Here is a 26,718-nt window from a genome sequence, read left to right as displayed (position 1 = left end):
AATGAACTGATTATTTTTATGTGTGTGCCAGTCGTGGGGCTTGAACTCAGGGCCAGGGTGTTGTCCTTGAGCTTCTTTTTTCCTCAAGGACAGTGTTCTATACTTGGGCCACAGCACCACTTCTGGCTGTTTCTGAGTAGTTTATAAGGAGATAAGAGTCTCATGGACTTTTAGGCCAGGGTTGCCTTCAAACCATAATCTGATCACAGCCTTCTGAGTACTATGATTACAGGTACGAGCTACCAGTGCTCAGCTGAACTGAATGATTTTTTAAAAAAATGTATACATAGGGGCTGGGAGTTTGGCCTAGTGGTAGAGTGTTTGCCTAGCATGCACGAAGACCTGGGTTTGATGCCTTGGTACCCCACATACATAGCAAAAAGCCGGAAGTGGTGCTGAGGCTCAAGTGGTAGAGCTCTAGCCTTGAGAAAGTCCAAGGACAGTGCTCAGGCCCTGAGTTCACGCCCCAGGATTGGCAAAAAAAAAAAAAAGCATATATACTTTTTTAAAAAATTTATTTATTTTTTTATTGTAATTACTAAAAGGGTTACATGATATTTGCCATATAGAAGGTGCATTAATTCACATACATTGATACCCTTTCACATGTCTTGGTACCCTTTACCCTCCCCCCTACTGCCCCTCCATCTTGGTTTTCCCCCTTCCCTATCAAATTTCAAATAATTAAATACAAATAAATTCAATATATCAGATAACAAAGTGAGGTACTGTAACAATATGAGATACCCAAGGGACAGCGAAGGAGATGAGAGATAACATTGAGCACATTAAGGACAACAATCATTCGTTATATGGCTTTTGTTTCAATAGCATATATACTTTTTTTTTTTTTTTTTTTTTTGGCCAGTCCTGGGCTTGAGCTCAGGGCCTGAGCACTGTCCTTGGACTTTCCCAAGGCTAGCGCTCTACCACTTGAGCCTCAGCACCACCTCCGGCCTTTTCTATGTATGTGTACCAAAGAATTGAACCAGGGTCTTCATGTATACTGGGCATAGCATTCTACCACTAGGCCAAATTCCAGGCCCCTATATGCTAATTTTTGAGGGAGCTGACTTTTTCTGGGTAAGACTGAATAGAATTAAGACAACAAATCGGCTCCTGGTGCTGGTGGCTCACATCTGTAGTACCAGCTACTGAGAAGGCTGAGATCTGAGAAGTGCAATTCAAAACCAATCTGGACAGGAAAGGCCATGAGACTCTTTATTTCGAATTTACTACCTAAAAACTGTAAGTGGAGCTGTGGCTCAAAGTAGAAGAGAGCTAGCCTTGAGCAAAAAAGCTCAGGGACAGTACCCAAACCCTAATTTCAAGTCCCACAACTGACAAAAATAAAGATAAAACAATCAAGATATTAATAAAGACGAGTATTTATTATCTATAATCTCAGTTCGTCAATAATTACTTTTTAAAGTTGGGCTTTTCTATTTAAGTATATGTATGTTTCTCACATAAGTGTCACATAATGAGATTCATCCTGGTAATATAGTTAAATTATCTTTTTAACACTTACTATTACATTGTAAATATTTCTCCTATTCATTATTAAGAGGTCTTTGGAAACATTTGGCTTGGGAATGGAGTCTGAGAGTTGGCGCCCAGGTGTGGCTCCATAGTACTCTTGGGTATGTTGAAGTAATGTTTTTGCTTCCAAACCAGTAGCCCACAGCCCTTCCTTTATGTTACTTATTTTGGCACTGGTCTTATTTTCCCAGTTTCTCTGTGGATTTTTACTCTTTCATCATTTATGAGTTGGAAAAATACATTAATATGTACCCATAGTATTTAGATAGTAAAATGATAGCATGTATTTTAGAAAAAAAGAAAAATTAATGTCAGAAACAATAGCAGTCATTTTAGGATGACTATCCAATAAATTTGGGAGACATAATTTCTTACATAAATGCACACTGCAAAATTATTTTTCTTTTTTATTGTCGGGGTACAGTTACATTTATCAGGTAAAAATTTTTTAAACTTGGGGTTGAGAGGATAGTGTAAGTCAGTGTTAGCATGTATGCTTAGCATTCCTGATGTTCTGGATTCAATTTTCAACATCAAAAAAACCATTGAAATAAAAACATTTTCAATTAGAAGGATGTAATCTTTAAAAGCTCTTTTAAATGATCACTTTATATTATGTGAAACTAAAGTGATTTTGTTGGTATAATAATCTTTTTCACTAATTGATAATGATTATAAGAAAAATAATAAGGGTAATTGGTATTGGTTTATTTCCTTTCAGTAATCTTTAACTTATTTTGGCTCACAAGGCCTGTTTTCCTTAGGTCCAAATGTTGCTCATGGATTAGGAATTCTCCTTTGTGAGAACCATGGTAACCCACTTAATGCTGGCTCAGGTCCATCTTTGCTACTCTACACTTCTCAGACCCTACTGAGAAGGCTCTTCTCCTTTCATTGCATAGTTTTACTTTCTCTTTGTTTCTTTTTTCTTTTTTCCCTGCAATGATTCTTTTCTTTTGTTAGGTTTTGTGGCTGTGCAAATTGTCCTCTACCTTTTCTTATGTTGTCACTCAGTCTTCCTAAATCCATGATTATTTTCTTTCTGGTACACTAATTTAAGATGATCATATACTCTTTTTTTTCACGTTTTCTTTCTTTTTTTTTGCATTTTTTATTGTAATTAGTAAAAGGGTTACATGATATTTGCCAGATAGAAGGTGCATTAATTCACATACATTGATACCCTTTCACATGTCTTGATCATATACTCTTTGTAGTCCTGGAAGTTCATCTTCTCTGGTGTGGAATGACTGATGACCAAACCTTTCATCCCTAATAGAGGGCATGTTTGGCATTTTTTAAAACAATTTATTAATGTTGATTTGTACATCATATTTTAAATGACAAGTTTAACAAACAAGTGTTCAAGGAGGGAATCTCTATTTACAATCACTGGGACTTAGTATTTAGAACTTAATCAAAATTAGGCTAAAGGTTTGTATGTCATAGAAACATATTAATTTAAGAAATAAAACATTATGTCTATAGAGTCATAGGTTTTTATGTCTTTATAGTTATGTTTATATTTCCATTACCATGGCCATAGCTTTGGGTATGCAGTTATTGAGTCCTCACTCTTGTACTCTTTGGATTTAATAGCCACATATGTTTGGCATTTTTTAAGAAACAGAAAAGGACATTGTGAGAGTAATTCCCTGACTCACTTTTAGAGCTCAGTCCTTGGGACCGAGTGTGGGCACTATTATCTCCTTTCATATAACATGTATGTGGCTTATGCCTGTAATCCTAGCCTGTAATCCTAACTCAGGAGGCTGAGGATCACAGTTTGAAGTGAGCCTGGGCAAAATAGTCCCTGTCAGACTTATCTCCAGTAAACTACTCTAAGTGGTAGAGTCTATCTTTGAGCCTAGAGAGGCTCAAGAACAGTACCCAGGCCCTGAATTGAAGCCCCAAGACAGGGTGGGGGTGGGGCGGGGAAAGTCAATGTTGACTGAGTTTTATACTTTTTTTTCTCCCGCAGATATATAGTAAGTTAAATTTTGTTGGCTTTTTTTCCTTCATTCTTTCACCATCCCCATTCCACAAAGGATATGTTCAGAATCTTAAACATTTATTGTATAAATAAATAATTAGAAAATAATTAACAACATTAACATTTCATCCATTCAGGATTCACTTGTGTTTATTGCTTGATAAGGAAAACTAATGATAAGTATTTTGGGATACATAATAACATTTACCATCATAACCATTTCTAGTGGTGTCAACTCTAATCACATTGTTGTATTCTCTAGGATCTTTGCTTCTTGCAAGATTGAAACAAGTACTGTATTTATTGAATAGTTGTTCCTGGTAACTACTATTTTACTTTCTCTTTTGATAATCAAACTTATTTATAGAGGGGTTATAGTTATATTCGCCAGGTAGTAGATGTATTACTTCTCACACATTGATACCCCTTCTCATGGCTTTTGTCCCCATTTTCCTCCCTCTACCCCCTCCCAATGATCATGTTTTCCCCCTTCCCTTTCCTATTCAAATAAACAAATAAACACATGTACAATATACCAGGTAACAAAATCAGATTCTGACTTATTAATTTCAGTATTTTCACTTCTTTTTTGGTCTCTTCTTTTTTGGTACTGGGGATTGAACACATGCTGTTGCACTCTTAGGTCAAGTGCTTTGCCACTGAGCTACATCCCAGCCCATTTTCACTTCTTTTATAATAATTCTTCCTGAACTTAAAAAAATTCACTGTAGGGGCTAGGAGCACAGCTTAGTGGTAGAGTACTTGCCTAGCATGCATGAAGCCCTGGGTTTCATCCCCCAGTACCACATACACAGGAAAAACTAGAAGTGGTGCTGTGCCTAATGTGGTAGAGTGCTAGCCTTGAAAAGCCCTAGGACTGGCAAAAAAAATTCCAGTGTAATAACTTTTCACTTGTTTTCTAGAGGAAACAGTCATAAAGTCACTTGAAGACTCCTGGTATGGGCATCAGAAATGTTGATTCAAATGTGTCATGAAGAAGAACACGAGGCTCAAAGATAGGAAGAAGGAAACTCAGTATATTTGAAACAGGCCATATGTCTGCTTGGCTCTCTAGGCTTTGCTTTCATCTGGTCCTGGGCTTCCTCATAAGGCTGATGGCAAACTAGCTATAGAATTTTCAGAAACTAAATCTCGATAGGGTCAGCTTCAGATGGCTATCCCTAAGAAAACCATAGGCCGGGAGTGTGGCCTAGTGGTAGAGTGCTTACCTAGCATGCACAAAGCCCTGGGTTTGATTCCTTGGTACCACATACACAGAAAAGGCCAGAAGAGATGCTGTGGCTTAAGTGGTAGAGTGCTAGCCTTGATAAAGCCCAAGGATAGTGCCCAGTACCTGAATTCAAGCCCCAGGACTGGCAGAAAGGAAGGAAGGAAGGAGAGAAGGAAGGAAGGAAGAAAAAAAGAAAGAAAAGTAGCCTTTGCTAGAAGTTACCCAGCTCCTATTTCTCAGTTCTCATAGATGAGAAATAAATTGCCTGCCTATTACTAAGCCAATCACTGAAAAGGAATTGGAATATCATTATTGTCTTAGGTTAATTTTTTGATGTGAAATACATGCTAAGTAATCAACTAAACATTTTCTATTCATCATAGTTCTGTCTTCCTTTCTATAAATCATGTTTGCTTTTTCTGTACCACACTATTGGCTAGCACATCTAATACTTGTAAATATATGTGCATAGAGGTTTATGTCAGAGGCCTGGACTATTCTCTGGTTTTGCCAATCCTGAGTTGCTATCTTAGGATAAATTACTTCATCCCTTCTGGATCAGTTTCCTCATTAATAATGTGGAGATAATAATAGTTTATAGAGAGTTATGTTAATGTACATTGAGATATACTTAATAACACATTGCTCAGGAAAGTTAAATGCCCCTCAGCAATTTTCTCTTAAATTTTGTTCTAAGTCCTCAGTAACATATTTTATTTGAAGAATGGTGGCAGTAGTTATATTCATTTCAGTCTTGAGTAACTGGAATGCCAAACACCAACATATATGTTGGTTTCAAATGTCTTCTCCCCCTGCTTGGACAGATGTTGCTATATAGCCCAGGCTGGGCTTAGACTCAGGATCTTCCTTCCTTGACCTCCCAAGTGCTGGGATTATAGATGTGTACCATCATGCCTGAAATTTATATTGTATATTAAAAATATATCTTTCCTTTCTTACTAAATAAGTGAGTTATATATATATTAAATGTAGCCATATGCCTTTTAATGGCATTCTTTTTGGTGGGTCATGAGGCTTGAACTCAACCTGGGCATTGTCCTTGAGCTGAAGAGCTCAGCCCCACTTTCCATTTTCTGGGGGTTAATTGTAAATAAGAGTCTCGAGTCCTTTTGTGCCCAGTCTGGCTTTGAACCTTGATCCTCAGATCTCAGCCTCCTGAGTAACTAGGATTACAGGCGTGAGCCACCACACCTGGCTTTAATGGCATCTTTTGATCATCATGAATTTAAGTTAGAGAATTTTCCAGGGAGCACAATGATTAAAATAAAACAAAGGCAGAAGATAGATAAATGAGTCAGTAATATCCTGTGGTTTGACTGAAGTTGTCCACCTAATGACTTAGTTGTCAAGGAAGAATGAACAGGGAAAGGATGGGGCAAGGACTATAGATGGTGGACAGTTGAGGTTTTAATGTAAATGGACAGAATGTTTAGCTGAGAAGACTAACCTCAGAACAAAAGAAAAAAGGAGTTAAGGAATAGGTCCTGTCTGTATCAGAGGGAGACTCTTCCGGTAAGAGGAAATAACAAATGTAAAAGAACCTGAGGTTTAAGTATGCTTGGAGTTTTTTCAAAGTAGCAAAAAGCCAATGTGGTTTAAGAATTAAAGAAGTTTTTGTTGTAGTAGTATTGTATCATCTTAAAAATAGGTAGTAAAAGACTTATTTAGGCTTTTAATCTCAGTAAAATGGGAGCCATTCATATATTCATTTTGAGTTTCTTGAAGAAAACTTGATTAACAAGATTGTTTGGGCTACATGGTTAGCAGTGATTGTTGAGGAGTAGAAGTAGAAGGCAGGGGAGCAGTGAGAGGCAGCACTAGTCAAGGTCCGAGCCTTGGGAAACTCCATCTCATACATGAGGAGGAATCCTGGAAAGCAGGCCCAGAGGGAGCAGCAAAGGAGGGTGTAAAGGTAGGCTTGGATGCATTCAGGGAGACAAATGAGGAAAGGATCTAGAAGATAGGAGTTAAACTGTAAGGAAGCCAATGTGATGGGATAATAAGCTTCAATGAGGGAGGATTCATATATATGTGTTAAAAGGGAACAATGAAGCCTGCTCAGACTGGTTTGGGAAGTGGGGAAGGAGCGATAAGGAAGAGGGAGTGAGACTGAGCTATGTACATTGTATGCTTACATGGACTCCCTTAAACACCGAATTGATGCTAATCAAAAATGTGGAAAAGAAGAAAAATGACTGTCACTGTATTGAAGTCTGGAAGTCACAAGGGAACCTTATAAGAACAGGTTTAGAGGATACCATGTGTACTGAGAGTTAAAATTGAATTGATAGAAGAATAAGAAAGAATATAGAGGTCTGGAAGTGTGGCTTAGCGGTGGAATGCTTGCCTAGCATACACAAAGACCTGGGTTCGATTCCTGGGTATCACTTACAAAGAAAAAGCTGGAAGTGGTGCTGTGGCTCAAGTGGTAGAGTGCTAGCCTTGAAAAAGCTTAAGGACAGTGCCCAGCCCTGAGTTCAAGCCCCAGGACTGGCAAAAAAAAAAAAAAAAAAGAAAAAAGAAAAAAAGAAAAAGAGAGAGAGAGAGAATGCAGAGAGAATCTGGAGATGGCCAATATTGACTTCTCTTGAGGTTTTTCCTTTTTTTGTGTATAGAAAACCGGATGCCAGATTTTACAGAAAAGAAGCTATTCTTAGAAACATCCTTTTTGAAAACATACACCACTAGTGTGTTTTCAACATTTTTCCGTATTAATACTCTTCAAAAAAAGTGGTTTTCAAAAATTGAACATTAGCTTGGGCCATGAGTGTGGCTGAGTGGGTAGAGTACTTGCCTCGCATGCATGAAGACTGGTTCAATTCCTCAGTGCCACATATGTAGAAAAAGCCAGAAGTGGTGCTGTGGCTCATTGTAGAGCGCTAACCTTGAGAAAGCCCAAGTACAGTCCCCAGGCCCTGAGTTTATACCTCTGGGCTTGCAAAAAAAAAAAATGTACATTAACACTTTGAAAATTAACATGATAGAACACTGCTCTGAGAGAACTGATAAATATACAAGATATATTTCATTTGTGCTCACTGACATTTCAGAGTGTGATTGTGAACCCTATATACATATATTTTTTTAATTTTCTTTTATTGGTCATGGGGTGTTGTCCCTGAACTCTTCAGCTCAAGGCTACTACCATCCTACCCCTGGAGCCACAGTGAACCACTTCCAGTTTTCTAGTGGTTAATTGGAGATAAAAGTCTCACAGACTTTAGTGCCTGGTCTGGCTTTGAACCACAGATCCTCAGATCTCAGCCTCCTGAGATTATAGGTGCACCCAGCTTCTACCTTTTAAATGCTGAAAGTACATTGTTTTTTCCAAGTCATTTTCTTTAAATTTCTAAAGTTGCCTGTGCATCTTGTGGCCCCCTCAGCTAGCATTGACTTGTCAGGGCTATTAAAGAACATGGTAGAAGCTGCACTGAGTGAGATGTCAGGAGCTTGTCTTAGCTCCATGCCCATATGTCAAGGTGGTGAGGCTTTGGAGCATTTCAACTCGTGCTTCATTTTCTTCCTCTAAAAAATGGCAGCTTTGAAATGGGCTGGATACTGAAGGCTTCTTCAGCTCTGATCCTATTTGAATTGCATGAGGTCACAAATTTTACTTTTTCCTTATAATTTCCTTTTTTTGACATTTGAGCAGAGGTTAAAGACTCAGAAAACGGGATACTACAGCTTATGATAATGTTGATGAAAATAGTTCAGCCTGAAAGGTTAAAGAAAGCAAGCATTCAGTTTTGTGAAGGATGACCTTGGCCTCATGCACTCGTATATAACCAGTATTTTGTACTCAGATTTGGTAGAACAAACCAAGTATGTTGACCAGCTGCACTTTCTGCCATCCATTCAAACACAGTCACACAAGGGGAATTACATTCACTTGATTTCCTTCTATGTGCTATTGTTTTGTCTACATCTGAATTGTATTTTTTTCTTTCTATGGCTTACTGATAAAATGAAGCATCTATGTCTTAGTGATTTTTTTTACCTGACAGATGCAAGTGTATGCGTGCGTGTGTGTGTGTGTGTGTGTGTGTGTGTGGTGATGTTCTTGTTATAACAAAAAAAGTGGCCTGCTTTGATCTCAGAGATATAATTCGTTCACCTGTTACTAAGGTTTGAACTGAGTGATTAAAATTTCAGATTTTGAAATATGATCTTAACTACTGAATGATAACTGGGGAAAGAAATATAGGAAAAAGTAGCCATGTAAAAATAATCCCCAAGATAAAGACAGTATTATTGTACAGTTGCACATTGGCTTTTAATTTAAATGTCTTCTGAATTTAAAAGGGTATGGCATATTATAACACCAGCTATGAAAATGAAATACAACTTTTGTATTATATTTGTTTTATGACTATTTTAGATAAGTCACATTGAGACAATAAAGTTGTACTTCTGATATATAACTGACTATATAATAAAAACTTGTAAATTTATAAATACATAGTTTTGCTGTATATATTTTGGAGTATCTATATGTTTAAATATATCACTATGCTTTATATATTTGGAAACATGCTTCTGTTTGTTCAAAAATATCCTAAACGCAGTAAGAATATAGAAAAATAGTCTTTTGAAAACTGTTGAGAGAGTCTCCGTTATTTAATGTGACTATGTCTTCAATGATTTAAAAATCTAAGTGATCTTAAATGCAAAGTATTGGGTAAGTAGATAAAATAGCCATTTGTATTTTTTTGCTAAATATTAGATTTAAAACATTTTTCTTCAATTTGGTTGTATCATGAGGACTGATTGGAAGATAGAATAGGCTCATTATTGTGGAGAATTTCTCTGTTCCCTGCAATGATTCCCAAAGCTCTTGCACACTTCATCAGTATTATTGTAATTCTTTGGCTGCAGGATATTTGGCAGCTGTTACACCCCACTGGCAAATCCTATTCATGCTTCTTCCCCATTCACCATTGCCATTGGAGAATCGATTTCTCTCTCCTCTACTCTAACCTTTCCCAATTCATCTTGGATTGTTCAATGTGAAACATTTTAATTTCATATCATACAGCTATTCAGCTCACAATCCCTTTTTTAACCTGTCACCAGGGTAACAGCATAGCATGCTCTCTTTAGGCAATCAGGTTTTTATTTCACATGCTTAATGTTGCATTAAATGTTTGCATTTTGTTTAACCCCCTTTAAATACATTGAACTCTGGATATGTTTTATAGTATAATGAAATCCTTGATTTTTGAATTGAAACTAAATCAACACCATCAGTACATTTATAATAAAATGTCAAAAGATTAATTTACATAATACAAAGATTATTATTAAAAATCCAAGTTAGCCCATCTGTGTAAAGCAATTTTCTGTAAGTAATGAAGCAATATTTGTATATATTTCATGTTCAGCCTAATTCCAGAAAAGGATTTAAAATAGGTTTAGAGAGATTTGTTAGTGTGTTATATAGAAAATTTTAAAGACTAATGGAGTTAATGCAAATGGAAAAATATATCTTTTCAAGATAAGACTTGAATTTTCAGTAGATACTGCTTTTTTCCCCTCTGAAGATAATGATAGATGTATGTATTTGATGATGAATGAAATTATGGGATATATAAGTGAGGCTGAAGGTCTGTGTAGGTCTACTTGGGCAATAAATTCAGTAGTATCTGTTCATCAGTTCACTTTAGTATTACCTTAGAAATGAGTAAAGATGAAAATGCATATTTTAAGTTTTGATTCTTTGAATTGTCATGACTGGATGGAGGTTGTTTTTTTTTGTTTTTTTTTTGGCCAGTCTTGGGCTTGAGCTCAGGGCCTGAGCATTGTCTTTGGGTTTTCTCAAGGCTATTCCCCTACCACTCGATCCACAGCACCACTTTTGGCTCCTTTTATATGTATGTGGTACTGAGGAATCAAACCTGGATCTTCATGCATGGTAGGCAAGCACTCTACCACTAGGCCAACTCCCAGCCCTGGAATTTCTTCTTTTAAAGTTGTCTTTTCAACTTTAAAACAAGTAGTAGTTTCAGTGACACTCTTCTATAAGTAAATTCTATGGAATTTGGAAAATACTAAGAAATATAAATGAAAATCAAAGATGAAGGACAGTGAACCATGTTATTTAAGAACATTCCCTTCTAAGCTGTCTGTGTCCTAACATAATCCATAAAGCTTTTACATTAATCATTAGGATAAACCGTGAATTACACTTTTTGTTTCATCTTTACTTTCTTAGTATTGTAAAACCCTTGTTAAGTATATGTATATTTTTAAATTCTCTAAATTGACTAGATTTTCTTTGGAGATGCTGGCTCCTGCAGTGTTTTGGGCTGATGCACCATCTCCAGTGCTCAGGTATCACTAACGGCCCTGGGCCCAGAAGATGGCCTTGGTCTCAGTGCCGAAAGGCCACTGTCTTTCTTTAAATCCTCTATATATCCTTTAATGAGGATAACTTTGCCATCAGAATTGAATATGCTTGAGCTTATGCCAGTAACAAAACACTTTTTGTCCTTTGAGAATCTAAATTAAATAGGATACATTGGCATAAAATCAGTAATTTACAACTCTGTAGAATGCCACCCTGGAAGAGAAAAGTCCAGGTGATTGTCCATGAACAAAGGAACCTAGTTTCCTTGTTTGCCATACTATTTTATGTAAAATGTTCAGTTTTTGACTAAGTTACAAGACATGCAAAGAAACATGCAAATATGGCCTATCCACAGGACCAGCAGAAATAAATAGCAGTTGTTTAGGAGAGAATCTAAATATTGAAATTAAGACACAGTGATCTAAAGAACTCGTTATTAAATATGTGCAGAGAAGTAAATGAAATGAGAGATAAAGAATTAAAGGTCAGTATATCAACTGTTACGTAAAAAAATATTGATAAACAGATATAAATGATAAAACAGCAAATAAAAGTTGAGAAGGGAAAAGCAAATGATTAAAATAAAAAAGTGTATTTATTATATGGGTCCAAAGGCAGAATTTTCATTCACAGAAGAATGAGTAAGTTTTCAAATATGGCAATATATCAGTTGTGTGCTACACAAAGGAAAATTGAGGAAGAGTACGTAGACCCTTAGACATAAAAAGACAAGATCAAGGATAGCAACATGGAAATATTATGAGTCCCAAATGGAGAAGAGAAGGGAATAGAAAGAAAAATTTTAAGAAATCATCCAAATTTATATTTGGTGAATAACATTTGTCTGCATATTCAAGAATCTTGCTAAAATGTAAGTAGGAGTGATCCACACTATACAAATCTTGCAAATGGTAAGAAAAAAATGATTCAGCACATAAACTTGATCTCCAGTAAGATTAAGAATCTCTCAAGTTTCATGGAGGCCAGAAAAGATATGTGGAATGCTGTGTTTAAAAAGGTCAGCCACAAATATTAAATATTAAATTAGAAAAATTTTAAAAGTGAAGACAACTTTAAAAGATATTTTCAAGTAAGCAAAACCTGAGAGAACTGGCTGTGAGCAGTCTTCTTACAAGAAACAGGAATGGAGGTCTACGCCTGTAATCCACTACTCAGGAGGTTAAGATCTGAGGCATACAAATCCCAAAGATTCTTTTCTCCAGCTAATCAGCAAAAAGCCAGAAGTGATGGTGTGACTCAAGAAGTAGAGTACCAGCTTTGAGCAAAAAAGCTAAAGGACAGTGCCCTGAGTTCAGATCCCCAGTATTAGCAAAAAAGAAAAAAAGAAGGAAGGAAAGGCACCAGTCATCGTGCATGGTGGCTCACAACTGTAATCCTTGCTACTAAGGAGGCTGAGATCTGAGATCGTGGTTCAAAGCCAGTCTGGGCACTAAAGAACGTGAGACTCTTATCTCCAATTAATCACTAGAAAACAAGAAGTAGGGCTGTGGCTCAAGGGGTAGGGTGATAGCCTTGCGGTGAAGAGCTCAGGGACAGCACCCAGGCCCAGAGTTCAAGGCCAACCCCCAACTTCCCACCAACAACAAAAAAGCACTAGTGGTAAGTCCATAATAAAAGATATCATAAGTGTGCTTTTACTGTGTAGCATCTTTCCTCCATTTTTCTGATTTAAAGGACAAGTGCACAATGCAATAATTATAAAATGAGGTATACAAAGTAAGAGAACAAAAGAGGACAGGGCATATACCATTGCATTTGATGTAGCATCAATCCAAACTTTGTTTCATTGTGTTGTGTGTGTGTGTGTATACATATACAGTTTTATGATTTCCAGGTCAAAGAAGTAGTAAATGCTTAAGGAAATGGAAATGCCAATTTTCCTGATTTGATCATATCTCTGTATACATATGTCACATTGTTATACTCTACCTAAAGTATATATAATATATATGTATGTAATAAAAGAAGAATCAGTTTCTATACAACTTACAGACTATGAAATTATAAATGGTAAGTTTCATCATTTGTCCTTTTATTAACTCTGGTGTAAACTATAAGCATCCTGTTGTGGAGTAAAGTATAACAATTTACTCTTCTTGTCTATACTCTACCTCTTCCTCCTGTCCATCTTAGCTTTAGTAACCACTAGTCTTCTGTCTACTTCTAGGAAATCACCTTATTTAGCTCCAATGAGCCGGGCATGTGGTACTTGCTTTTTGAGTCTGGCATATTTCCTCCATTATACCTTCCATCTCATCCTTGTTGCTAACAATGACAGGATTTCAATATTTTTTTATGGCTGAGTAGTATTCCCCTATTTATATATAGCACATTTTCCCATCTATATCTATATCTATGGACATGAACCTGGGCCTGAGCACTGTCCTTGGGCTAGTGTTCTACCACTTAAGCCACAGCACCACTTCTGGTTTTTTCTGTGTATGTGGTACCAAGGAATTGAACCTGGGTCTTCGTGCATGCTAGGCAAGCACTCTACCACTTGGCCAAATTCCCAGCCTTTTCCTTATATTTTTATCTGTTGCTGCAGTAAGCATGGAAGTACAGGTATCTTTTTGATAAACTGACTTAATGGTCTTTAGATTGCACACTGCTGTTTAGAAATAAAACTAAATAGCATTGCTAAAACAGGGGAAGATGAGTTCAGATAGTTTTGTCCCAGGCAAATAACAATGGTGATAACAACTTCATTTAGCATTTCTGTGCCAGGTACAAATCTAAGCATTTTATATTTATCTCAGTTAACCAACATGTAGTTTTGATGTTTTTTAATGTTACTAATAATCCAAATCTATGTATAGACATTTAAGCCTTTATACATGGATGAAAGAAATGACACATACATACCAATAATTTTAGTCTCACACATACACCAAACTTGAGGGTATTTTCTTTTCCTCAGCACAGGGTTTCCTTATGTATTTATTTGTTGTTATTTTAGTGCTGGCCCTGAGGCTTGATCTCAGGGCCTGGGTGCTGTCCTTGAGCTGCCCCCTACTCTCTTCTTAAGGCTAGTGCTCTGTGACTTGAGGCACATCTCCACTTCCAGCTTTTTCTTTTTTGGTGACTAATTGGTGATAAGTGTCTCAAGGACTTTACTGTCCAGGCCGGCTTTAAACCAGAACTCTCAGCTCTCAGCTTCCTGCGTAGCTGGGATTATAGGGGTGCGCCACCAGCGCCCAGCCTGAGCATAGTTTTGTGATAGATTCCTCTACACATTCTCAGGTGCCTGGACATACCCGGTTTAAATTGCATGTGGGTGTAATTCTGACCTTCTGTGCCTGTTCCTAGCTTTGACAGCTTCTCTGACTGCAGTGCTGAGCTCATGTTGGTTAGGCACCGACTTTTGTTTCATTTGGCAGTACCCTCTGTTTAAAATTCCTTTAATCTGTTCATTCCATGTTTTAAAATTCATTTTGATGGTTGATGGTTCTGTGAAGCATCTAACATGGATTTATTGCACTACTAAAACATTCTTTTGTGACCCTTTTATCTTACATTGTAAAAGTGGCGTTTTCAGCAGATTGCTGAATTTTTGTCCTTAGCGGAGTTCCTCCTACCTCAGGCCTTGCCACACACACACAGTTGGGGAAATAAGAAGCAACTCCTATACTAGAGCTAAAGTTTCATTAAAATTGCTATTTCTTGTCTCAGGCATTTTAAGTGGGCCATCTGTCCAAACATCTTTCTCTCTCTCCCTTTTTTCTGATCATTTCCTCGACTTATTCATGAGCCATGGGAGGGCTCCTTTGTAGTCTCCATGTAGCTGGTCCTGTCTCCCCCACTGAATACATCTATGTGCTTGCATAACATAGCTTTTCACCATGCTGGAAATTCTCTGAACTTGGTTCAGATGAATGGCCCACTTTCTGAAGGCCTTTTTCTTCCTGCAAAGATTTGTATGCAGGAACTGACCTCAGTGGCTGTGGAATGCAGCATATTATCCGGGATCATTTTACAGCCCACCCACTGTGAAAGTTATGATGAAGCATTTTTTTGATGATTCTTTGACCATTAGCATTGTTTTAACTGTGTATTTCACACCCATATAGGTAGTGGCACAATCAAAAACCAGCTTTTGAGTAACTGATAAGATGTTTTAAAGATGATTGCAAGACTTGCTAACTAAATGTGCTGTCAGACTAAATCTATGGTTTCATAGTAGAATAATAGTAATATCTCTACATTAGTATTCTTGGCATGCTTTTAAATAGAATAGAATATTTTGGTAAATTAAATGTGTCAGCATTCAAATTGGCCACACTATTTGATAGCTTTTCACTATAACATACAGAAAAGTGAGGTTTTTGTCAAGCAAATTCATTCTGGCTGGTGAATGATAATCAAAGTGGACGGGCCTGGGTAAGAGCTATGACTTTTTGTGAGTTGCTGGTTATGTGAAGTTTTCTTTATTGTGCTTTGCTGTTGTTGTTGTCGTTTTGAGTGGTTTTTGAAGTCTTATTGTCATATCAGTGTTTCAGATTAAGTTGTTCAGGTTGAACCTTTTGATCCAGTGGCAGTCTTCTTCACTGCAGATGCCCTGTGACAGAGGAATGGTGCTCTGTGTCATTGCTGTGGTGAGCTGAGTAAGGGGCTTTTACCTCGTTTTTACAGTGTTCATAGCAATCGTCCCTTGGCGCTGTGTGTGTGTGTGTGTGTGTGTGTGTGTGTGTGTGTGTATGTGTGTGTGTGTGCGCGCATGCACTTGCCTTTGTGTCTGTTTTCATGTGTGCCTGTGCTGTCCTAGAACTAGAGAATGCAGGGGACCTGAATGCTGTTACTGAGCTTTTGTGTTCAACACTAGTGCTCTACCACTTGACCCACATGTAACTCCACTTGCAGCTTTTGGGCAGTTAATTAGGTATAAGAGGCTCATCGACTGGCTTCTAATTGTGATCATCAGATCTTAGTCTCCTGAGTAGCTAGGATTACAGATGTGAACTATTGGTGCTCAGCGACTTTTTTTTTTTGCTTTTTTTTTTTTTTTTTTTTTAAGTTCTGGATATCAGAACTGGCATGTCCTAGGCCAGTGTTCTACCACTGACTTTGTCACGAACACATGCAATTTCTTTTTTAAAAAATTAAAACTTTAGATTTTTGTAACAATCATGATTGTGCTTGTTGAAATGAGTCATGCAAAATAGTGATTCATGTACTCACAGTAATATAGAGAAATAGACCACATGTGTTTGCAGGTTGAATATTGCCATTTATGCTTTATTATTATCTATTTCTGCCTCAAAGAATGTTTATATTTGTTCCTTAGTTGAAATATATGTTCAGTCTATTGATTTCATTTATACCAAGACTAAATTATTATTATTGAACTCAGGGCCTGGGCTCTCTGCCTGAGCATTTTATGCTCAGGCTACTGCTTTACCACTTGACCACGGCTCTGCTGCTGGTTTATTGGTGGTGAATTAGTCTTCTGCCTGGGCTCCTTTGTACCTCGATCTTCAGGTCTTAACCTCCTGAGTAGCTGGGATTACAGGCGAAAGCCACTGGTACCCCACTCAAAACAAAATTAAAGCTATGGAAAGGTAGAAGGCAAATTGATTTGTGGAAGACTGGACTCGTGCAGAGATTCCATACTTTTGCGTCTTATTGGTATCTCAAGGTCTAGTTTCACAGTGAAGCCTCTCTCTTACATTTTCTCAATGTAATACCCTAAAAGAAATTGTTAGGACAGTGTCATGTTGAAGGTACTGGAGGCCTCCCTAGCTTCTCATAACCTGCTCAGTGCTTCTTCCCATTTGCTAGTGTAGGAATATCATTCAGCACGCTCAAGGTGCTCCCAGGTACACTGTTGGAAGACTAAGGGCTGACATATAGACATTCGGGCTTTCACTCAGAAGCCTGTTCTGTTCCATAAGGTTCTCCCGGGGGCAAGCTACAACATATATGAAACAGATGTGGATCAAAATAAAGTAGTGGAAAAATAAATAGTAGCTAGTTCCTGAAGAGTGGCAGCTCGTCTTGCCACCATCTGCAGGGTCGCTTTCTGTGGGAAAATGTGTCCCGCCTTGGAACAGGATGTCAGGAGCAGCAGCTTCCCAGCTCCTCTGGACACAGGAAAATGAAAAGGTCTCGCTAGTCACTTGAAAGAGTTGAAAACTGCCATGATAGTTAGTGCAGGTGAAGTGGAAGACAGTTTCTGGGAGAGGTAGCATCCTCCTTGAAGAATATGAGATGAAATAGAGAGAGAGTCCAAAGTTACTGTACAGGAACTGTTTTCAGTAATAAAGGGAAAGAAGAGAACTGAAGTTAGCCTGTCCATTATTCAATCTTCAATATGTCTCAATTTATTTACCATTATTACCTTAATTTCATATACAAGAAAATTGACTCACTGTAAAGATCTGGTATCATGATGGCAGAAGTTTGTTTTGTACCAACTTCTGTGAGTTGGCAGAGCCTGGGTTCATAACCAGTGTGCCTTGTCCTTATCTCCTACTCAATTGGCTTGTGCTTGTGTGTTCTGGTCCCTGGACTTGAACTCAGGACTTGTTCCAGAGCTTTTTTTTTTTTTCCCTTCTCACGACTTGCACTCTACCACTTGAGCCACAGCTCCACTTTCATTTTTTTTTGTAGGGGTGGGGTGGGGATTTTTTGTTGGTTAATTGGAGATAAGAGTCTCACAGACTTTCCTGCCTCGCTGGTTTCAAAGTTAGGATCCTCAGGTCCTAACTTGCTGAGTAGGATTACTGGTGTGAGCCACTAATGCCTAGCCAAGGGGTTGGCCTTTTAAGAGAATAATCAGGAGTCAAATTGAATCCAAAAAGTAGGGCTTCCCTTTTAAGGACTTTAATGATAACTGGCTTGTTAAAGATGTAACATATCCCACAAACTGATAATATTTAATGATTGGTAAATAATAGCAGGCATAAATATTGTAAATAGCATTTACATTAGCTTAATTCTGAAATAATTACATTTTGTTCCTTTAAAAATGATGGGGGGCGGGGCGCGGTGGCTTGTGCCTGTAATCCTAGCTACTCAGGAGGCTAAGATCTGAGGATCAAGGTTCAAAGTCAGCCTGGGCACAAAAGAATCTGAGACTCTTATCTCCAATTAACCCCTAGAAAATGGGAAGTATGGGTTGGCTGACGGGTAGGCAGTAGCCTTGAGCTGAAGAGCTCAGGGACAGTGCTCAGGCTGAGTTCAAGCCCTATGACCCACCAAAAAAAAAAAAAATGATGGGGGCTGGAAGTTTGGCTTAGTGGTAAAGTGCTTGCCTAGCATGCATGAAGACTCGGGTTCAATTCCTCTGTACCTCATACATAGAAAAAAAGCTAGAAGTGATGCTGTGGCTCCAGTGGTAGAGCTTTAGCCTTGAGAAAGCCCAAGGACAGTGCTCAGGCCCTAAGTTCAAGCACTAGGACTGGCAAAAAAAAAAAAAGATGGGGGCCATATTTGTTTTCTAAAATATTTGTTTGGGTGTTTTGGGTTTCTTTTCACTGTCTTCTGGCAACTTTGACCTCATTTTGTAGTTTTGTAACCCTAACCATACATAGCACACGACTTATGTGATAAAAATAGCCTTGTTCAGAGAGCTAGAAGCCTTCTTTAGAGTTTAGATGTTTGATAAAACCAGTATTAGAAAGAACATAGACCATTTTTTAAAAATATTTTTTATTGTAATTAATAAAAGGGTTACATGATATTTGTCAGATAGAAGGTGCATTAATTCACATACATTGATACCCTTTCACATGTCTTGGTCCCCATTACCCTCCCCCCTACCCTCCCTCTTGGTTTCCCCCCTTCCCTGTCCAATTTCATTGATGCTGTATAACTTAGTGTTAGCCACTTAGTATTTTTTGAATTTGCATCTTGTTTTTATAGCCTAGCTAATATACTATGATAATTTTTTCCCAATTGGCATCATAGAATAACAATCTATATTAATTTACAAGTAAATAAGATATGGTGGTACATTTAAAAAAATATGGTTATAGTCTCTAAGAAGAAGAAAATGAAAGCTGGGTGTTGGTGGCTCATGCCTGTAATCCTAACTACTCAGGAAGCTGAGATCTGAGAATCTCCATTCCAAGTCAGCTAAAGCAGGAAAGTCCCTGTGGCTTAAACTGATAGAATGCGGTTAGCATTGAGAGCAAAAAAGAGCTCAGGGATAGCACCTAGACCCACAAGCTGACCAGAAAAAAATAAAATAAAATGAAACCCAAGTAATTCTGTATACCAAACCATGTTGACTTGGTAATTTATTATATTTCTTTGATGTTTAAGGTACAGGAGTAGTTATTATAAATTTTCTTTTTTTTCTTTTTTCTTTTTTGCTAGTTGTGGGGTTAGAACTCAGGGCTTGAGCACTGTCGTTGGGCTTTTTTTTTTTTTCTTTTTTTTTTGCCAGTCCTGGGGCTTGTACTCAGGGCCTGACCACTGTCCTTAGGCTTTCTCAAGGCTAGAGTTCCACCACTTGAGCAACAACACCACTTCCAGCTTTTTCTATATATGTGGTACTGAGGAATTGAACCCAGGTCTTCGTGCATTCTAGGCAAGCACTCTACCACTAAGCCAAACTCCCGGCCCCTGTCCTTGGGCTTTCTTAAAAGCTAATGCTCTACCACTTGAGTCACAGCACCGCTTCCAACTTTTTCTGTGTATGTGGTACTGGGGAATTGAACACAGGGCTTCATGCATGCTAGGCAAGCGTACTTCCACGCTTCCAGCCTTATAAATTTTCTTTTTAAGAAGTTGCCTTTAATAATAACAAATACTGTAAGTTTTACTATTGTTTAAGGAAGATTAACTTGTAAAAGATTGCCACAATTAAGCAACTGAAATTCCTATTAGATAGATAATGATACTTAAAGGATATGGTGGTGCTGGGATAATCCCAGAGTGGCTGCTTGCTTCTTGGTGGGCCTGTTTTTTAAATTTCTTGGGTTTAAATCTGACAGCTTCTCCCTCACCACCCCATTCCAAGAGTAGGGTATTTTTAAAATAAAATGTTCTGAAATACATCCTTCAGCAATTATATTCCACACACTTGCTATTAAAGGAAAATTAGCTCATCACAACTATTATAAAATTCTTAACTCTTTATTTTCTTTCTACTCTAGAGTGCCTGTTATGAAATCAGATATCGATAAATGGGAGCTTTGGATAAAACTCCATGATGAACAACATGCTGCTCTAGCATCCAGCAGTGGGTCAACCTTCTCTGTGAGTTTTATTTTTTTTCTTAGTGATGCTGATGTTATCTTTGAATTCTTAAAACCATTCCTAACCTACTCAGTGACCATTTCATTTGAATGTACAGTTTTCTGTGTATTTTCTTCTACTTTTTTATCTAGGAGTTTGAATGTATTCTTAAGCTAATCAGGAAACCCATTCCTACATCTAGCCACATTCTAAACCTACTTCCTGATATTAATTTTTGTTACATGTTTATTAAAAACCAATATTTTCATCTTTGCTATGGAGAACATCTTTAGTTATAATTTTAAATGTGTAACAGCTGTGAGAGAAGACCTTTGTCTTCACATTTCCTGTTGTGTATTGCTCTTGAGGGTACATTTACCTTTGTGGACATTTTCTTTGAAGAACTTCACACTTGTGCCAGGGCCTACACTAATCTACAATCAGTAAGATTTTTGGTGTTTATATAGTAGTATGAGTGTTTGGAAATCACTAGACAAATATTATATTGAGTTATTTTAATTTGTATGATTTTGTATGTTAGCCCAACCTCAAGGAACTGCTAGATAGTTAATATAATGAGCATGTGTTTACTCACCATTCTTTTTTCCTGGTTAAGTTTCACCAAAATATCATTTTGTGTTGCAGACACAATGACCTTTTAATCAGAATACTAAACAGTATTTGAAAGTCAAAATAATATGATTTTACTTTAAAAACTGATGAGGCTTGATGGTTGTGGTATTTTCTTGTTCTTAGTAAGAACAAGAATTATTCTTGTTCGGAATTATTGGGGATCCATTAATTCAGTAGATATTTACTGCTTGACTACTATGCCAGATAAGAGCTGGGCTGTTTCTCTGGAGAAGCTAATATCCTTGTGTAGTAGTCAGACTCATAAATCAATAAGATCAACTTACTGATTAAGAGTACTGTCTTTGAGTTTCTTGATACTTTGATTCATTTTATAAGTCAAAATGCCTTGTTTATTGAAGATCTGCACAATTGCTATACTTACTGAAAAATATTTACTGAAACATATTTCAATCAACTCTCTTATGAATGATAGCTGTGATGGAGTTAAAAAGTTTACTGTATGGAATCTTTCGTGATCCTTCACATTTCTTCTGTCCCTGTGATATATTTTAAAAATAGTTTCCCAAGTGGATATTTACCGTCTATCAGGATAAGCAGTAAGTGATATAAATTGAGTAGCAGATATTACTGTTAAGGTGGAGTGTCTTCCTGGGGTAGGTTAACTTTACCAAAAAAATGTAGATTTCAGCATAATTTTTAGTTTCATATAGAGTCACTAAAATCTGGCTTTCCTGAAATCTGGTAATTAACTCAGTGATTTTTTTTTTAAAGCAATAGCTTGCCTTAGACAACTATCCAATAATTTGTTAGGGTGGTAACTTCTTTGTGACTGGCTTTAATTCCATGGTCTAACTACTTAATCCTGTCTCTTGAATGTTTTCCCTATAAAGTTAGCTCCTGGAACGAGAGTTTGGCCTAGTGGTAGAGTGCTTGCCTAGCATGCATGAAGGCCTAGGTTCAATTCCTCGGTACTACATACATAGAAAAAAGATGGAAGTGCCTTGGTTATCTCATATTGTTACAGTATTTCACCTTGTTATCTGATATATTGTATATAGGCATATTTGGTTGTTTGAAATCAGATAGTGAGGGGGGAAAACAAGGTGAGGGTGGTGATAGAGGGAGGGAAATGGGGACCAAGATAGGAGAAAGGGTATTAATGTTTATGAAGTAACGCACCTTCTATCTGGTGAATATAATGTAACCCTTCTGTTTAATTACAATAAAAAAATATATGGGGAAAAAAAGAAAAAAGATGAAAGTGGTGCTGTGGCTCAAGTGGTAGAGCTTGAGCTTTGAGAAAAGTCCAAGGACAGTGCTCAGGCCCTAAGTTCAAGCCCCATGACTGGCAAAAAATAATAATAATAAATAAAATAAAATTAGCTCCTGCCTCATTGGATTTGAAATTAGTGCATTTAAATTTCCTCTAGAAAGTACCCACCCTGATACCAGTATTTGGTAGTCTTTTTTCCAGGGAATGTTTCCGATTGGCCTTATGAAAGGAGGCAGACTGAGCCCTCTGAGATAAGTAAGGGCATTGTAGTTTGAGAGTAGTTGTATTGCCACTCTTTGCTTTCATCAAGGGGAAATCTGTGATTTTTACTTCATTTTCTAAGATACCTACGAACACATCAAGGAAAAAATTATCTTAGAGTGATAGTCTAGATGTGGAGTAAGGACTTCACGGATAGTATAAGCAAAGTCAGAGTAAGGTTCAAGCAAACCACTTAAGAGTATTTTTTAGAAGCTTTAAAATATGAGATAATTTAAATGAGGAAAATATAGCCAAGGTGCAGATCTTCTGAATAGATCTGCTATTAAAATAAGAATAGCCAGGTGCTGGTGTAATTCTAGCTATTTGGGATGTTGCAATCAGGTGGATCTTAGTTTAAAGTCAAGTAGAAATTTTCAAACCTTCCCAACTTTTTGGGGGGCACAGTCTGTCATCCCAAATTATGTGAGTGACTGAGATTTGGAGGTCATAGTTCCAGGCCAACCTGAGAGAAGTTCACACAACTAAACATACTACTTAATGTCGCTTATGTACATCTACAGAATACACAAAACAAGAGCAGTTCTGTTTACCGTTACACCATGAAGAATAAAATAGGAATATGGGATAGGAGACACACAGCTCAGTGGCAGAGTATGTACTTAGCATGATGCCTTGGATGTAATCCCCGCTACCACAAAAACGTTAGGACTAAAGGAGGCAAAACTCTTCTAAAGGGAAACGTAAAATACCACCACAGAATAAAAGCATTAAAAAAGGCACAAATAAATAGAAAGAAATCTCATGTTGGGGATAAAAGAGTCAAATTCAATTGGTTATGGATTCAGTACAATCTAGAGCAATGTATAAATTCAGTATAATTATTACGAAAATCCCAGTGTTAACTTTGCATAGACAAAGATACTGGGTGTGAGCAGCTGTTGCACAATATTTTTAAGATCTTGGCCCTGGGGGCCGGGAGTTTGGCCTAGTGGTTAAAGTGCTTGCCTAGCATGCATGAAGACCGGGTTCGATTCCTCGGTACCACATACATAGAAAAAAGCCGGAAGTGGTGCTGAGGCTCAAGAGGTAGAGCTCTAGCCTTGAGAAAGTCCAAGGACAGTGCTCAGGCCCTGAGCTCAAGCCCAGGACTGGCAAAAAAAAAAAAAAAAAAAAAAGATCTTGGCCCTGAAATGTAGCTCAGTAGTAGAACACTACCTTAACATGCATGTGAACCCCTATGTTTGACCACCAATACCACACTCCCCACCATATTTAGAAAAATCCTGCTATTTCCTGTGGTTTTCAAATTAGTAAAAAAAAAACTCAGAAACTATTTTTTTAGTCATGATTTCACAGTTTTATTAAAGTACTTATAACTTTTTTGGTCCTCATAAGGTTTGAGATGGAGAGACAGACAGAACTTTGTGGCTAAAATAATTTGTACTTTCATTATCTAAAAATGCTTACTTGGGTTGATGTGAGATTTTCTCATCTTTGATGCCTGTGGTGGAGGGAGGGAAATGTTGTAGTTGTGTCGTATTCATATCATTGAAATTACCACCCTGTATTTTTCTTTGCAAAGAATGATACAGTGATAAACAGAATAAAATAATAATTACATATGAATGCATAATAAAATAATTATATACACATTGTTTGAAATTTTCTTTCTCTAACATAACTAACACTTTCCTAACCTTGTATTTTGTTGGAGATTTTTTTTTTTTTTTTTTGCCAGTCCTGGGCTTGAGCACAGGGCCTGAGCACTGTCCTTGGACTTTCTCAAGGCTAGAGCTCTACCACTTGAGCCTCAGTACCACTTGAGCCTCAGTACCACTTCCGGCTTTTTTCTATGTATGTGGTACCGAGGAATCGAACCCGGTCTTCATGCATGCTAGGCAAGCACTTTAACCACTAGGCCAAACTCCCGGCCCGTTGTTGGAGATTTCTTAACTAATAAAACATTTCACCATAGTTTCTTTTGATGTTTGAAGAATATTGTAATTATTTATTTTTAAGTATAGCTGTTTAAGTATTTGCATACCAATTTTATTTTTACGACATACTTTATTTTATTTTATTTTTTTTGCCAGACCTGGGGCTTGAACTCAGGGCTTGGGCACTGTCATTGGGTTTTCTCAAGGCTAATGCTCTACCACTTGAGCCACAGTGCCAAGTCTGGCTATGTATGTGGTACTGAGGAATCAAACCCAGGGCTTTGTGCATGCTAGGCAAGCACTTGACTACTATGCCATGCCCCTGCCTTCTTTATTTTATTAAAAAATTATTTTTATTTTAAACTGAATAAATGTATAATATAACAGTAAGAAATCTTATTCACAAAACTTTAGTTTCTTTGTGTTCTCTAATATAATCTTAATTTTATTTTAACAAGAGTGTATATGTGCATTTAAACCACAATCTTTGTTCGTTTTATATTATTACAACACTAATAAAAATGCAAAATCATAGCTTACTATAATTACAGGTATGTAAGACATGTAGTATTTTTTTTTAAATAGTGAGTAATAACCATCTTTTTGTTTGTAATGTCAGGTTTTAGACTAGACTCCTGTTCTTTTTTTTGGTTGTGAGGCTTGAACTCTGGGTGTGGGCTCAAGGCTAGTGTTCTACCACTTTGAGCCACAGCGCCACTTCAAGTTTTCTGGTGGTTAATTGGAGATAAGTGTCTCATGGACTTTCTTGACCGGGCTGGCTTTGAGCTGTTATCCTCAGATCTCAGCCTCCTGAGTAGCAATAGGATTGTGGGCATGAGCCATCAGCGCTTGTCCAGGCTCTTGTTCTTAAAAATGAAAAGGACATTAGCGGGGCGGGGAGTTTGGCCTAGTGGTTAAAGTGCTTGCCTAGCATGCATGAAGACCCGGGTTCGATTCCTTGGTACCACATACATAGATAAAAGCCAGAAGTGGTGCTGAGGCTCAAGAGGTAGAGCTCTAGCCTTGAGAAAGTCCAAGGACAGTGCTCAGGCCCTGAGCTCAAGCCCAGGACTGGCAAAAAAAAAAAAAAAAAAAAAAAGAAAAGGACATTAGCAAATGACTATTAACTATTAACTATTACATATATATCTACTTCTGAACTTTTAAAATCATCTGTACCTGATGGGTACTGAAGCAGATAGGAGAGAACTGTTTTCTATCCCTCCCTCCCTTCCCTCCCTCTTTCTTTCTTTCCTCCTTCCTTCCTTCCTTCCTTCCTTCCTTTCTTTCGTTCTTTCTTTCTTTCGTCGGTCATGGGGCTTGGACTTTGGGCTTGGGCACTGTCCTTGAGCTCTTCAGCTCAAGGCTACTGTACTACCCCTTGAGCCACAGCGCCATTTCCAGTGTTCTAGTGGTTAATTGGAGATAAGACTCTCACGGTCTTTAGTGCCCTGGCTTGCTTTCAAGTGAGATCCTCAGATCTTAGCCTCTTGAGTCGCTTAGGATTATAGGCGTGAGCCATCATGCCTGGTAGGAAAGAGCATTTTTGAAGGAACATTTTAAAATGAATATTACTGTATCATTAGCATACAGTAATTTATAATACAGAATTTATAATTATCCTATTTAGAAATTGACTTTCATGACATAATAGGTATGGAAAGTTGAGGTAAATGTTTTAAATTTATATGATTTGTCAGAAGATTTTCACATTTTTTTCTTTTGACAGTTAAATGTTATCCTCATGTAAACTATTTCTCTTGTCAGATAATTTTTTTATTTATGAATACACTGACTTTTTAAAAAAAAGTTTGCTAAACAAAAAAATGAAAAAACCTGGTGAATGTAACTATAACCCCTCTCTACATTACCCCTACAATAAAAAAATGAAAGAAAGTCGCATTTGAGAGAAAATATTTGTCAGTGGAGTTTTATAAAGAAAACATACACTCACACACTTATTTTAGGTAGGGGCTGATGGCTCAGGCCTGTAATCCTAGCTACTCGGACGTTGATATCAGAGAGTCACAGCTGAAAGCCATCCCAGTCAGGAACGTCCTTGATCCTGTTATGGCCAATTAACCACGAAAAAGCCAGCAGTGGAGCCGTGGCTCAAGTGGTAGAGCACCAGCCTTGAGCAAGAAAGTTAAGGGAGACCCCCTAAGCCTTGAGTTCACTAGCATGCACAGGCAGACACACACACACACACACACACACACACACACACACACACACACACAAAGAATATTCATTTTATTGATAAAAATTTCCATTTGAAGAAAAAAAAATGAGTGAGGAAGTTGAATGTGAACAAGATAAAGTAATTCTTCCAAAGCCTTCTGCTTTTCTTTATTG

General features: G+C 37.5%; 1 protein-coding gene across 3 annotated transcripts in view; it reads left to right on the top strand.

Moving 5' to 3' along the window:
* Pcca (propionyl-CoA carboxylase subunit alpha) overlaps positions 1–26,718 on the top strand; it is a 274,525-nt gene that overhangs the window by 153,559 nt on the left and 94,248 nt on the right. For all 3 annotated transcript variants that reach the window (XM_090341922.1, XM_090341920.1, XM_090341919.1), the window contains one exon: positions 20,256–20,358. In XM_090341922.1, the coding sequence (XP_090198048.1) occupies positions 20,256–20,358 (103 nt within the window). The remainder of the gene's footprint in view (positions 1–20,255; positions 20,359–26,718) is intronic.

Source organism: Megascapheus bottae, chromosome 11 (genome assembly GCF_031878675.1).
Source record: "Megascapheus bottae isolate mThoBot1 chromosome 11, mThoBot2.hap1, whole genome shotgun sequence".
Lineage (NCBI taxonomy): Eukaryota > Metazoa > Chordata > Mammalia > Rodentia > Geomyidae > Megascapheus > Megascapheus bottae.
This window is presented reverse-complemented; position numbering and strand designations above follow the sequence as displayed.